Consider the following 15,420-nt stretch of genomic DNA (forward strand, 5'->3'; position numbering starts at 1 on the left):
GGCCACAGGAAGGGAGATTGTGCAGATCTGAGAGTGTTCAGTGTCCTGCATACAGTCTCATCCTGCCTCTGAATTAGTTTGATTTTCCTTCCCAGAAGCTATAACCTCTTAGTGGAAGAACAATAAAACCGGAACTTCCAGACCAAAGAGGAGGACCTGGGGAGGCCAGAGCAGTCTAAGTCTTGTACAGACAGCTGTGCTTGCAATTACTGCAAAATGACTCACCTTTCTCATCAGTGATATCTTTGATCACAGTCTTCAGCCTAAATCAAGCCCTTATCTTACAGGCCTGACACTATTGGCAAGTTGCCTCGTCCTTGATGTTTCAGGGTTGTAACTCAAATGGAGAAGGTGTTGGTTCCCATTTCCAGGACTAGGGCTGGGGTGTGAATTACTTTACACAGATCTGCTCTCTGTCCTTCAGGAAACATTTTGATAAGAGAAACATGGTAAAAACAGGCTCCAGGGCTTAGAGGTCAGCCAAATAAGAATTTAAATCTTGTTCCTCTAAGTTTCCAGCAGTGTGACCTTATTTATTGCTAAGCTTCTCTAAGCCTTGATTTTTCTTGTCTATAAAATGAGAACAGTAACACCTCTCTGGCACCCTCATGGGTCATTATTTTCAACCCCAACAGGTGGCAGGACTCAAAGACTGGAGTTGCTAATTTGGCAGCAGCCCCAAGCCAATTTGGAAGAAGTCCCAAGTCAAACCTGCCTCACTGTCTCCTCACAGTGTGACCAGACTGGGGACACAGGAGGGCATGAGTGATATCCCACAGTCCTAGTATGAGAATCATCTTGAAGTCTTCTTTTTTCTCCCGGGAAGCCAGGCAATGTCAATAGCAGTGGCCTAAAAGAGGGAATCACAGATGAAAAGGTCAAATCTGCACTTAAAAATCTTGACTGACTGATTTATTAGAAACAGGTTTAGGCATTGCAGGGAGTTCCCTGTCTGCAGGTTTGCTTCATGTTCCAGAGTAGATGACAGGATGATTTTTATAACAAGGATGATCAGGGCAATAAAAAGTGAGTCCATAAGCCTTATCACTGCCCTGGCAATGCTAATCCTATTATCACAGAAATAATCACCACCAAAAGCATGGTGGAGCACTGAAGTGAAGAAATGTAGTCTGCCTCAAACAAGAGAGAAAAAACACCCTGTATACCCTACCTACCTGGCCAAGAACTCAAAAACACAGCAAGGCAAGAAGTTACCTGATCTGGTGACCGGATTCCATTCATCAACTGCAACATGTGAAGATTTAAGGAGAATCCCCACACATCCCCACTCAGTTGAAGAAATAAAACATGACCAATGCATTTGACATCCCTGTAATTCCTCTGAAGAGCATCTTCCTCTGTTTCCCCAGACCCCAAACCCATCCCAGGACAACTATTCTGAACTTTTTGTTCACTATGCTGCTTTATATTTGTATAATATGCCTAATGAATTCATAAGCTACATGTAGGACACTTATGTGTGTTTTTAACATTTCATAGATCATATCAAAAAATTGATGATATTTTTTATTTGCTTAGAATTATGTTTCTGAACCATATGAAATAGCTGGTATTTAGAATATGTAGAAGAGCTAGAAGAATGGCAATTTTATATGGTCCAATCAAATAATTGTAATTTATTATATTTCACTACTTGGTAGTATTCCTTTATATGACTATACCACAATTTAGCTAATATTGCTTTTTTTTTTTCTTTCTTCAAACAATGCTGGTTTGAGAATTCTCCTCCATGTCTCCTGATATGTGTACAAGAGTTTCTTTTGGGACATAGATCTAAAACTGAAATTTAGATTGCTAGAACAATCCGTGTGCAAACATCCAACGATTACTATAGATAGTGCAAAATGTTCTCTAAAGCAATAGCTCAAGTTACATTTCTTTAAGCAGCATAATAGAATTCCCTTCACACCATATCCTCACCTATGCTTGGTGATGACAGATTTTGAATATCAAAATGATGAGAATAAAATAGTATCTCATTGTGGCTTGATTTTTGCAATTCTCTCTTACTAAGGAGATTGATTATGTTTTCATGTGTTCATTGTTCATTTGTATCCCTCCCCCTACTTTGGGTTTTGTTTGTTTGTTTTCTTTCAGTACTGGGGATTGAACTTGGAGGTGTTTCACAAACCCTGAGTTACATATTCAGCTCTCTCTAATTTTTTGTTTGTTTGTTTGTTATTATTTTTGAGATAGGGCCTCACTAAGTTGCTGAGGTGATGAAGCTGGCTTCAGATTTGGGATCCTCTTGTCTCAGGTTCCTGGGATCGCAGCACGTGCCATGGCACTTAGCATCCTTCTCTTTTAATAATGGTTCATCGTTTTTTGCTCATTTTAATCATGTTTCGTCCACCTAACTTGATTGTTTAATTTTTCATGGATTGGTAGACCTATGTATATCTCCCCTTTCTATATGCCGATCTCCTTTGTCAGCTTTATAATGTAACAAATACCATTTCCAGTTTGTGGCTCATCCTTTCAATTTTTTAAAATTGTTTTTCATGTTTTATTTTATTTTTTTTCTAAGAGAGAGAGAATTTTTTTTAATATTTATTTTTTAGTTCTCGGCAGACACAACATCTTTGTTTATATGTGGTGCTGAGGATCGAACCCGGGTCGCACGCACGCCAGGCGAGCTGGCCACCGCTTGAGCCACATCCCCAGCCCCAATTTTTCATGTTTTAAACTAGACAAGAAGAGAAAGTATTTCTATGTAAATAAATTAGAAAATGACAGCACCATAGTAGGCTAAAGTAGGACCTTTCAGGAAATATCTTAAAAGAGATATCAGGTTGGGATCATAGAGAATTTTTCCACAGAATTCCAGGCTTGAGGACTCATAGATGTAAGTATGACATTATTTATGTTCTTATGCACACGTTAGGGCTTCAGGTAATCCAGAAGGAGCTGGGGTAGGAAGAGGAAGGGGCTGGTTGTGGGCCAGGGGGGCAGGCAATCTCCATTCATAAAAATGACCGATTCTATCCTGGCCTTTTAAATACAAAGCATTGCCCCAGATCACAGAGCGTGCCTGGAAGTTTAAGTCCCTCAGCTGGGACAACTCTCAGCCAGGCACTGAGGTACAGGGTAGTGGGAAAGCCTCTTCCTTGCCTCCCATTGAGTGGAGGCAACCCTTTACTCCAGAGCACTCCCACCAGGCCAGGCTGAGGTACAAGTGCTCTACAGCTAGGAACAAATCACACACATGAAATTTGGGGTTTTGCTTTGTTTTGAAGAAAGAAGTTTTGGATGCCAAGGGGAGTGCCTGGGAGGGAGGGGTATACTGACAAAGCAGCAGAGGAGGGGGCCACAGGAGTGACATTCACAAATAAGCAGAGGAGACAGTTATGCACAAGAGAGGGGCCGTCACCTAATCTTAGCACAGGCAGCTCACCTGGTTGGAAGCAACCAACCAGGTTCAACGTGGAGGCATATTGCTGGGCATGGTGGGGGAAGGTGGGAAAAATAGAATGGAAAGAAAGAGAGTAGACAATGACAGAGGTCTGAGGAGATACAAGGTGCCTAGGGAAATGCCACAAGATTGCTTACCTCACTGAAAGCCTATTTGAGGTTTGTGGTCATTGGTTTTAAATGAGACCAGTCTGCAATGTCTCCTGGTTTCACACAGCCACATCCAGAAATTTTGGTACAAATCAGGTGTGAGCCAATGAAGGATTAACTAGAGTTGGGATTGTGCCATCTGTGTAGAACTAAGAGGAAGGCAAGGGTATGGACGGTGGGTTCAGGGGTGAGTTTAGTTATGACGGGGCACAATGAAGGCAGAATTAGACAGGCTGTCAGTATAGATAGGTAAATCAAGTCAGGTCGAATCAAGGAGGCCAATTTTGAGAGAGTCTGGGAAGTTGGAGATTGTCCCCTGGATTGAAAATGTTAATTCCTTCAGAGCCCTTCCTCCACCCTTATCAAGAACCTGCCCCTGCTCCAACCTGTTGCTAAGGTAACCTGTCCCAGGAATTGCCCCTCCCTACAGGGAGCCATAAGTTTATTAATTAATGTGTCCTGGGCTGCTCCATCCTGCCCTACCCCCTTCAGCCCACCTGTTTCCCACCTTTTGGCCATCCCAAAGACAGCAGGAGAACAAAGTAAGCCTAGAACTTACAAAAAGGGCAGAACACCTGACTTCTTGGGATACCAGGATACCAGCTATGGCCTCCTTCTCCCTCCCAGGAGAAGTCTATGTTACCTCTTTTTAAATAAACCCTGCTTTATATGCTTGCCTCCGCGTGCTTCTCTAATATTCAAACTTCAACATGTGAGGGAGCAGAACTCATGACTGATAACCAGCGGTATCAACACTAGGCAGGGTAAAGAGAGACTGAGGGGTGGTGCTGACATGGACAGGTGGTAGGCAACCAACCTGAGTCCTCCTTGCAATGAAGGCATTTGGAGGGGGGGGGTCCAAGGGGAAGTGATGTGAAGTGCTTGGAGGTGCCTGTCAGAGAGGCAAGCTTGCAACTGAGACTCAGGTGGAATACATTTATTATTGATAACACATTTTTCTAGATGCACGATTGGTGGTGTAGGCAATAATGTATTTCAAAGAGATGGGTAAGATCAAGGACAAATGCAGAAGTTGAAATAATGGGAAAATATATCCTGTACAAAAATGGAATTATAAATGAATATATTCCTGTTTGTGTGGACTTACATTTCCCAATTATTCCACAATGATCATACATTATACATAATCATAAAAAAGTTAGTAGATCAAGTCAAGGACATCACTCAAAAGATAAGAAGGGACATTTCTCCTTATTTATAAATAAATCTAGTTGCAATCTACAAAGCTCATAAAGTTATTCCATTCTGAAATTGTACCAGTATTTTCCATATATCCTAAAGAATTACTTAAAATGAGAGGGTGTTTGTGTCACGGGGGGGGGGGGGGGGGGGGGGGGGTGAGGATTAGAGTTTCCACAGCTCCCTCAGGCCTGGCAAGCTGAGGGGCGACGAAGGTCCCCGGGGATGGCGGGACATTGTAGAGGGCCCGGTAATGTACCAGAGGCCCGACCGTTCATGACATCCTGGGCCTGGCACAAAGAGGCACTGAACTCCCTGAGCGATCTTGCGGCCTCTCTGCCGCAGCTGGAGGTAGGATAGTTCCTGGACTGGGGCTCAGGTATGACTCATCTCTCTTCTTTAAACTGTTAGCTGCAAAATGGGAACAGTGGCTTCCACTTCAGAAGGAGATCTGAGAAGGAATGAACTGGGAGGAGTCGGGAAGGGATCCCCGGGGGGCGTCCAGTCCCGACCTCAGATACAACCTGCAGGGACGCTGACCTCACATAGTCAGAGCCACCAGGACAACTTTGCTGGGCTCCCCTATGACCCTTCTGCAGCCTAAGAAGCAATTCTCTTGGTCATCTCCCACCCACAGAATTTTTTGCGGATGACACCGAGGGTAAAGGACCACCTTAGGGAGCCTTTTGTTGTTGTTACCGGGGATTGATCTCAAGCTCACGACCACTGAGCCACACCCCCAGCCCTATTTTGTATTTTATTTAGAGAGAGGGTCTCACTGAATTGCTTAGTGCCTTGCTGTTGCTGAGGCTGGCTTTGAACTCGCGATCCTCCTGTCTCAGCCTCCCAAGCCGCTGGGATTACAGGTGTGTGCCACTGCGCTGGGCTTGGGGAGCCTTTTAAGAACAGCCCTGAGTCTTGGTCCCGCCCTGGCCCCAGCGCTTAACACAGGATGGGGCACGCAGTGAGTGCCCAGTAAATTTCGACTGAATGAATGAGTGCAAGGTAGTAAATGACCTTTCACATCCATCATCTCATGGCAGCTTTCTGTGACCTCACCCTGAGGTGGTGACAGTGGCTGCCTAACTATGTTTCTGAAACTCACTATATATGCATGGGAATGTAACCCAGTGGTAGAGTACTATCTTACTAAGCTCAAAGTCCTGATTTTTGACACTACCACCACAGGAAAGAAAGGAGGAGGGAAGCCTGGTGCAGTATTGCACTCCTATAATCCCAGCGACTCAGGAGGCTGAGACAGGAGGATCGCCAAGTTTGAAACCAGTCTAAGCACCTTAGTGAGACCTTGTCTCAAAATTAAAAAAAAAAAAAAAAAAATAGAGCACTTGCTTAGCATGTATGAGCTTTAATCCCCAGCATCCCCTCAAAAAAAAAAAAATCAATTTAAAGCACACTATTTGATAGGTAACCTAATGGGTGTTATAAACCTATGACACATTTTTGGGAAAGGTGAATGTGAATGCCTGAAATTTGAGAAACACAGTGCTCACGAAAGAGTCCAAAATGGGGGAAATATTTTCTACAGCTGTTGACTATAGCAACTTCTATAAAAGGATTCTTCTTTCACCTTTAAAAAAAAATGAGATCAAATGAGAGATATGAATTTCACAGTATATGTTTTCTCTCTCAATAATACCTATTTTAAACAAATATATGTTTGTATTTGTTGAATTTGCACAACAAATACATACATACTTGTCTGGAGTGATCTATGGGTTGAGGACATGGAAAGGACTGGGCACATGGTAGACAGAAAAATTCAAGACTTTTTTGAACACCTATTCTCATTTTCTTATCATGATACAACGTAAAGATATTATCTACCCAAAATTAAATGTAAGAAGTAAAAATCAATATACTTTAAATTTTTTAATAGAAAACCTTTTAAAACTAATCTGCAAAAGTTATGGTAGGAAATGATTGTTTGCATTGCCAAATGAGTCATTGTTTAAACAAAGATTTCTTCTAGCATTTTTTAAATGAGTACAAATTTTTTTATGTTTATTTTTTAGTTATAGGTAGGCACAATATCTTTATTTGTATGTGGTGCTGAGGATCGAACCCAGTGCCTCACACATGGAAGGCGAGCACTCTACCTCTGAGCCACAGCCCAAACCCTAACTTGGGATGCATGGATAAATTATATATATATGAATATATAATAATATATATGAATATACCATTAATAATTGAATATATGTCAAAATATATTACATATGCTTTTACATAAAGTTAGGTTTAGGTATAAGGGTGTTTTAGTCATCTTTTTTGCTGCTGTCACTAAAGGACCTGACCAAAACATGTGTCAGGAGGAAAAGCATATTTGAGGGTTCACAGTTTCAGAGGTCATAGTCTATGGAAGGCTGGCTCCATTCCTCATGGCTCAAGGTGAGGCAGAACATCATGGAGGAATGATGTGGCAGAGAGAAGCAACTCACATGATAATCAGGAATCAGAGATCTCCACTTGACAGATATAAATATATATCCCAAAGCCACGCCCTCAATACTCCACCTGCCTCAGTTACCACTGGATTAACCCCATCAGGTGATTAATTCACTGACTGGGTTAAGGCTCTCACAACCCAATCATTTCCATTCTGAACCCTCTTGCATTGTCTCACATGTGAGCTTTTGGGAGACACTTCACATCCAAACCATGATATTCTGTCCCTGGCCCCCAAAAGTTCACACTCATCTGACAATGCAAAATACATTTAGTCCATTCCCAAGAGTCCCCATATTCTCGATAGTTCTGAGACTTCTCAAAGCTCAAGTCCAAAGTTTTCTCTGAGGCTCAAAACAATCTTGCATTGTGAGATCAGGTAAAATTAAAAGCAATTTACAAGTATCCAAAGCAGTTTACAAGTATACACTATATACAGGTACAGAGTAAACATTTCCACTCACAAAAATAGGGGCATAGAAAGACGGGATGGGACCAAAGCAAGACCAAAATCCAGGTGCGCAAACAAGTCCTGTAGTTCTTTGTCCAACATCTGGATCATATGGTATAATGTCTTCTCCAAAGGGCTTATGTAGCTCCGTCCCTGTGGCCTTGTTGGGTGCAGACCAAGTGGCCTTTCTGTTGGCTTGTCTCTGCTGAATTCCTGCAGCTTTCCTAGGACAATGTCCCATGTTACTGTCATTTCTTCATCTTGGGGGTCTTCACTGCAGCTTCAGCTTCCTCCACACATCTCCCCTCTTTGTCCTTTCAGGTGCAGCCCACAGGGACTCCAACCCTGCAGCACCTTGCCTGGCCTCCCAGAACTTCCTTTGAAATCTTGGTTGAAGCCTCCATACCCCCTCACTCCAGCCTCCTGCATTCCTGCAGAACCAGCACTATGTGATTAACACCAAGGTCTACTGCCATCTCAAGCAGTAGCTTAGCCTCCGGGGACACTTGCTGCAGCAGCCTCTGAGTGTCTGAGTGGTTGAGCATGTTGAAAAAACTTTCTAGGCCCCTTTGTACAAGAAGGATTCCCCACTGATTTCATCTCAAGAGAATTTTTACTTTTCTTTCCTTGAGTCTGAGGAGGGTCTGGTCTTGCAAATTCCTGAGATGTCCTCAAGCCATCTTTCTGATTGTCTCTGGGCAAAGTCTTTGGCATTTCTTTAGTGGAAGTAATATCTTTAATAACTGCAACTTCCTTAGCCCTAGTTTACTTCCACCTTTAAGTCTGCATTTTCTAAATCTTTCTGCTCTGCTTTCTGCTCCTGGCTATAACAATAAGTTTGGCTAAAGGCTGCCAGCATATCCATGCCACTTTCTGAATGCTATGCTGCCTAGAAATTTCTTCTACCAGATTAAGAAGTCCATCACTTTTAAAATCAGCCTAACAGAAAGTCTCAGGGTATGGGCAAAATGCAGATAACTTCTCAGTCAGAATATAATAGGAATGGCCTCTAGTCCAATTACCATAGTGTCCTCTTTTTCCTCTAAACAATCTTGAGCTCTGTCTTAACTGTCCACAGTCCTATTAGCATTCTGCTCTTCTGAGCTCCCACCAAAATCAGCCATTAAGCTCCACTTACAACAACCTAAAGCATTTCCAGTTTGCATTGCTAAACATCTCAAAATCCTCCCACCAATTCCAAAAAGCTCAGAAAGATTCTGAACTACATGGTCAGGTTCGTCCGTCACAACAATGATCCCACTTCTCAGCAACAATTTCTGTTTCAGTCAGCTTTTTCACTGCTGTGACTAAAGGATCCAACCAGAACATGTGTAGAGGGGGAAAAATTTATTTGAGGGCTCACAGTTTCAGAGGTTTTAGTCCATAGAAGGCCAGTTTCATTCCTTGGGGATCAAGATGAGGCAGAACATCATGGCAGAAGAGTATGGCAGAGGGAAGCAGTTCACATGATTATCAGGAAGCAGAGACCTCTTCTAGCGTTTTTTAAAAATATTTATTTTTTAGTTGTAGTTGGACACAATATCTTTATTTTATTTTTATATGGTGCTGAGAATTGAACCCAGGGTCTTACACCTGATAGGGGAGCACTCTACCGCTGAGCCAGAATCCCAGCCTTCCTCTAGCATTTTTAAGAGGGTTCCATTTTTAAATTTTTTTGTAGAGTTCCATTTTTTAAAAAAACCCTAAATTTAAAATTTTAGTTCCTATTCAAAGCTATTACTGTATAGTATATTCGTACCACATCCTTAAGGGCAATCTCTAGACTTTCTATAAGACACACACCCTAACAGAAAAAGATCAATGATTTTTCACATACATATACTTCACCAGAGGACAGTTACACTTATTTTGTACAGTTCAAGTTTAGAATGAGAACAAGTGTTTTTTAAATTGGTTCCTGTTCAACAGAAGAAAGGGAACAATTAAAGCTACCAAAAGTGAAACCAATTGACTTAGAGGCATAAGATTGCAAATCCAGAGATATACAACAGAGCAAATCCTCCACTAATGGTTATGATACTTTGGCAAACTGTTTAACACTCTGAGACCTGAATCATGAGGTCACTGGGGTCCTTCCAAACTCCCAGCTCCATGACCCCACTTGTGATATGAGTTCCCTTGCTGGAAGACTTAAGCAGAGATGAAGAACTATAAAGTAGAAGTTGATCACGGAAAGAGAGGATGGATTGGAGCAGGTGCCAAATGGATTAACCACTGGCTTCTGACAATAATTTGATGCCCATCTATCTACATTAACAGTTCAAAGTAAATTTTATTATTTTCTGTGGATACCAGAATGTCCGCACAAAAATTATATGTCAGTACTCAAATCTGAAACAGTCAGAAAAGCCAAGATACCTATCTATTAATTTTTAAAGATTATTGGAAAAATAATTAAAGCATCTGAAAGAGAAAAAGGAGAAGCATCTGAAAGAGAAAAAGGAGAGCTCAGAGACCCTAAGAATAAATTTACAAACATTCCAAGGGCCTAAGAATTCTAGGTTAAGAACAATTTGCCTAGATGGCTTAGAACGTTAACTGAGTGAATGTATGGCACAAAAATTGCCCATGAAATGAGGTAAACTTTGAAGATGGTTTACCTCCATTGAGACTTAATCATGAAAAAAGAGCTGCAAATCAGCAACATGAACCATTGTGTTACACCTGTTACTGCCTGTATTAATTGGTCAGTACTCATAATACACCATTTGTTCAATTGTGTAACATTGCCTAAGCACTAGTGAAATACAGTGTTTGTTAAATGTAATCTGCATGATATCAAACCCACCCACCCCCGTTGGCCCCCTGAAGTGAGGCCAGTAGGATGTGCTACCAGTAACTCTAATAATAATAATAATAATAATAATAATAATAATAATAATCAGTTATTAGTAGAATTAGTATTAAATAGTATAATTTAATTAGAATTTAATTAGTATTAAATCAGTAGAATTAGTATTAAATAACTATAACATTGCATAATATCTTGTTGACAGTTTTCATGTCTTTTCATTTTGTGTGACAGTACCCAAACTTTTGTGAAAGAATGAGAGAGAGAACAGAAAGGGAAAAAAATAATAATAATAATTAAAACTCTTGTAGGTTGAGCACAACTGTACAAAATATGTAAGACCTTCACTCAATTTTCCCATTTCTTTCATAAATATCTAAGCCAACACTGACTGTAGCCACTCTCAAATAGCTGTCACTAAAAAAACCTGTTATTCCTGGACTTTAAATTCACACAGATGTGTACACACTCTTAAACACAGACAAATATGTTTTGCACCATCTTTGAGGTTGCTCTCTAACATGTGTGCACAGGCCCTGATCAGGAGAAATGAGTCAAGGATGATTGCATCCCTGTGGTCTGTATATATTCATGACTCAATCCAGGAACTCCTAAAGTGCTTGGTGGAAGCCTCTACAAAATTCATGGAAACTTTGCTGATTAGAATTTAAACATGTGTATGCACTAGGTTCCAACATATCAAAATGTGAAATAAACCTCAGGCCCTAGACTTAAACATCAGCCCTCAATTGCTGCTGAAGATTTTATTAACATTAAAAAAAACTGGACTCCACCAAGTTGGCCTTCTGCTGCAGGGGACATCATGATCCAATGAAGGGAGACCTGGCTCCTCAGAGGATGTCAGGGCCTATTGCTAGTGTTGCTGCTAATGAAGTCAACTGGAATAAGGATCAAAAGAACTCAAGTCCTATATCTCCACTTAGAACACTACCAGAGGACTCCACTACCTACAGGTCTTGCATGTACATGTCACAATTAGATTTAAGTGTGTATATAGATATACATTCTCCTTTATCTTCCCAATAGCTAGTATTTTTCTACTCCAGAGAAGGTTCAAAAAAAAAAAAAAAAAGCTTGAATCAGTGACTATTTCAGAGCATGGGAGTTTTGCAGGGTGAAATGGAAATCTGAGGCCTCAATCTACAGATCCTCTGGTCTTTTCTTTATACTACACCAACCTTCATTGCAGAAAACTGTTAAATAGCCAACAGCTATGCGTATCCAACTGGATAAATACTATGATGACCAGCTTTTAGCTTTGCTCTGTTTGAATGAAGGTTTTGAAAGAACATTCTGACATATATTGGACTTATTTCCTTAATCAAGCCACATTCAAGTCCCTGCAATGGTCAGTTACATTAAAACAGGGTGTGTGGGAATACTTCTTACAGCAAATTCACTATGAATCTGATTTTCATATAAATTCTAAAGTCAAGCACCTATGAGAGTCATTTTTCTTCATTCCTTGGTATCTTTTATGAGCATCTACATATTCAAAGAAACCTAATGCCTTGTCATGCCCCATGATATTCCAGTCCACTAGAGTGGGAAATGGAATCCTGTAAGCAATAACCTGCTGAAGGACAGTGAGCTAGTTGCCTCAGCATCTTCATCTATAAATGAGGCTTTGATCACAAGATTTTCCATCTTCTTCTTAGGTCAAAACTTCAAGGATTCAAAATATGTTTCTAGACATTAAAAAGAAAAAAAAAATCCTCTTGGAATTGAGAAAAAATGTTCAAGGACATGTTCAAAACCTTCATGTAAAAATTATCATGGCTTCTATACAAACACTGCCAGACATCTCTCTGGTCAGGGAAAGTCCAACGATCCCTATGAACAGCACCCATCTTTGAGGTGGCCTCTTTCCTCCACATTTGGACCAGAGGAGTCACTGTGTACTAGTGACAAGGTAGGGCTGTTGACTGCAGTCCACACAGTGCAGTTGGCAACCTGAGAAGATCCAGTGAAGAGACAGGTGCTGCCTTGTAGATTGAGTCCTGATTCAAGTGTTGCCTGAAGTAAGTGCTACTGACTCATCGATTTCCAAGGAAAAAAGGGTGGCAATAAATTCCCTGCTTTGTTTTAGTCAGTTTGAGCTGGGTGTTCTGCCACCAGCACCTGAAAAGTTTTGAACAAGAGAGAGTGTGACATCAGGCTATGAAGTTTCTGTTTCTGGAGCAGCTGAATATGTCTGTCTTCTCAGTGAGCTGTCTTCTTCCTAGAACCACACCTCTGCCCAGCCCAAGAAAAACATGAGTACCTTCCCTACCCTAAAGCAGGAGATTGGCTGTGGCACAGACCAGATTCCCCTCACTACATGTGCAGGAAGAGAAGTTTAGGAAGGGGGACAGCAGATGGAGTGTGCATCATGATGCCATCATCCCATGTCCAGGGCCATGCAGAGGGGACAAAGAATTATAACCAAGGGGTATACATCTAGAGAGGAAAGCCAAGCTCAGTCTAAGCCAGTGGTTCTTAGAACTGAAGGAACCTGAAAAATACATCTGTTCCCACCTTGCATTTCACAGACGCACAAACCAAGGTCAGTTGTTTGTTCTTCAGGGTACCTACCCAAAACCAAGGCTATAACCCAAGTCTTTAATCAATGAAGTTTTCTAATATGTAGACTTGTCAAAAGAAAAAAAAAGTAGAATTGACTATCATAAAACAAGGTATTTCCATTGCTAGAATGACAGGTGGAGACCAACTCACCACCTATCACCAATTCCCATGCTGGGAGGGAGGCCGGAGGACATAATCAAAGTTTCCTTTCAAATCTAGGAGCCAGTGAAAACGCTCTACAATAATAAAAGTGCATTCTGTGGCACAGGGAACACGAGTTTTCTCCTTAGTGTGAAAGCAGGCTGGGGCATCTGTCTCAGTGTTCCGTCGCTGTTCACCTGTTGACTCACATCATTGTTGACTGCAGTGAGAATGGATAAGATGTCTTCCTGTCTGCAAGAAGAAACCACACACCAGGTCTTAGAAAGATGCCTCTTAGGTCAAGTAGGTGACTGTGTCACGGATACATATTATATTAATAATGCCCTCTCTAGTCTATCTTTAGAGAGGGTTAAAAGGATAAACATGGCACAGCTCCTGAACTTCAACAGGATTCAGACATGAAAATTTTTTGAAGGACAATTTATATATGCTATTCAAAATACAAGACAGAATGTGATCAACACCATATGACAAGGAGGTCAAAGTTCCACTGCATGTTGAGAGGAGAAAATACTTCTGGCCAAGAGGAAGAGCAAAGGCTCCATGGAGGAGGCAGCAGTTGAGCCTGGGTTTGCAGGACCTATAGTATTTACCAGAATCTTCTGGTGGTGGGCATCTACATATCACTGGAAGCAAATATAGGAGACAGCACTCAATTTTGAATTGTGGATTCATCACTCACTCACTGTGTGGTCTTAGGCAGGTTATTTACTTCTCTGTACTTCAGTTCTCCCAGCCCTAAAATGGGAGACATGATAGTCCCCATCTTAGAGATTGCCATGAGAATGAAATGATGTAATTCAAACTAAGCACTAAGAAAGCCAATTACACTATTCTACTATCATCTTTAGTGTCATCATACTACTATCCTCTTCCTATCTTCATACTACCATCCCCTTCCTCCTCTTACTCATCTTCATCACTATTTTTCAGGTGGAGGATGTGGGCCCCGATTGGTTTTCAGTCCCTATATCCTTCTTGCTACCAACTATTCTCTGTCCTCAAATCTTTTTCTGAGTTAATCTTTCTCATCATTAGCTCACCTGAACTATTACCTTCAGCCAAGAAGCCTTTCAAGTAGCTCTGGCCCCATTCTCAATGTTTGTTTTTTTTTTTTTTTTTAAGGGATCATGCATGCCAGACAAGTCCCCTGCCACTAAGCCACATTCCCCCAACCTACCATTCTTCATTTCATTATCCTGTTTTCCTTAGTTCATAGAAGTTATCCCTTCCTGAAATTTAAATTATTAATTTAAATATTCACTTGCTTATATTTTTATTTCCTGTCTTTCCCTCACCAGACTGTATGTTCCATGGAGCAGAGATTTTTGTCTCTTTTGTTCACAACTGCACCCTCACCCCCTAACTCAGTATGCAGTACAGGAGGCACATAGTAGGCCATCAATAAATATTGTTTTGTTCCTAAAGCTATAGCCATTGGCATTTGATGACTATGGTAGGGATGGAAGAGTTGGTTTAAAAAAAAAAAAAGAAGAAGAGCAGAGTTGACTCAAGGCACCAATTTGGAATTCCCAGTAGAGCATGGGCCATTCCTAGAAATGGGGATTCAAGAGCAGGAGCTCCTGGAGAAGGGCTAGGAAGATGAATTCCGAAAGATGCAAGCTGAATGTGAGATCCAAGGGCAATACAGGGGTGGGATGTGTGGCAGGTTGTGAATGAAGGTGACTCAGGCAATGAGTCATTCATCAGCCCAGCAAATACTTATCAACCTCATCAATATGATACTATATCAAGTTCTGAAGATACAAAATTGAATTAAACAGGGTCTCTGCACTGCAAGAATTCAGAAATGAGTGGGCCACAGATACAGTTTGGGAGACATTTTCAGGAGGCACCAGTGGTCTCTTGGGTACTGCTAAAGCTGCCAGTGGAGAAGAGAGAAGAGAGAAGAGAGAAGAAGAAGGGAGGGAGGGAAGGGGAGAGAGAGAGAAAAGAGGTTCAGAAAAGAACCTGGTGAAGGCCCATTTCCAGGGTGCAGATAAGAAGCATTATGGCAGAGACAGAAGGGAAGTTGTCAGAGCAGTGGCAAATAGAAGGCCAAAGACAGCACAAAGGCACTCAGTAAATATGAGCGACTAGTAAACTAATAAATGAAGGGACAAATTAAAAGTCCCCATATCTTTGTTGGTGCTGTTGCCTT

At 41.3% G+C, this 15,420-nt stretch overlaps 1 protein-coding gene across 3 annotated transcripts in view; it reads right to left on the reverse strand.

Moving 5' to 3' along the window:
* Positions 1-6,132: 6,132 nt before the first annotated feature.
* Positions 6,133-15,420, reverse strand: part of Casp10 (caspase 10) — a 33,874-nt gene continuing 24,586 nt past the window's right edge. For 2 of the 3 annotated variants that reach the window (XM_027941861.2, XM_071618920.1), the window contains one exon: positions 6,133-13,490. In XM_027941861.2, coding sequence (XP_027797662.2) covers positions 13,334-13,490 — 157 coding nt within the window. In that variant the 3' untranslated portion in view covers positions 6,133-13,333. Of the gene's footprint in view, positions 13,491-13,755; positions 13,998-15,420 lie in introns of those variants that run through there. The other variant, XM_071618917.1, reaches the window with a different exon arrangement.

The sequence above is a fragment of the Marmota flaviventris genome, chromosome 11 (genome assembly GCF_047511675.1).
Source record: "Marmota flaviventris isolate mMarFla1 chromosome 11, mMarFla1.hap1, whole genome shotgun sequence".
NCBI classification, from domain to species: domain Eukaryota; kingdom Metazoa; phylum Chordata; class Mammalia; order Rodentia; family Sciuridae; genus Marmota; species Marmota flaviventris.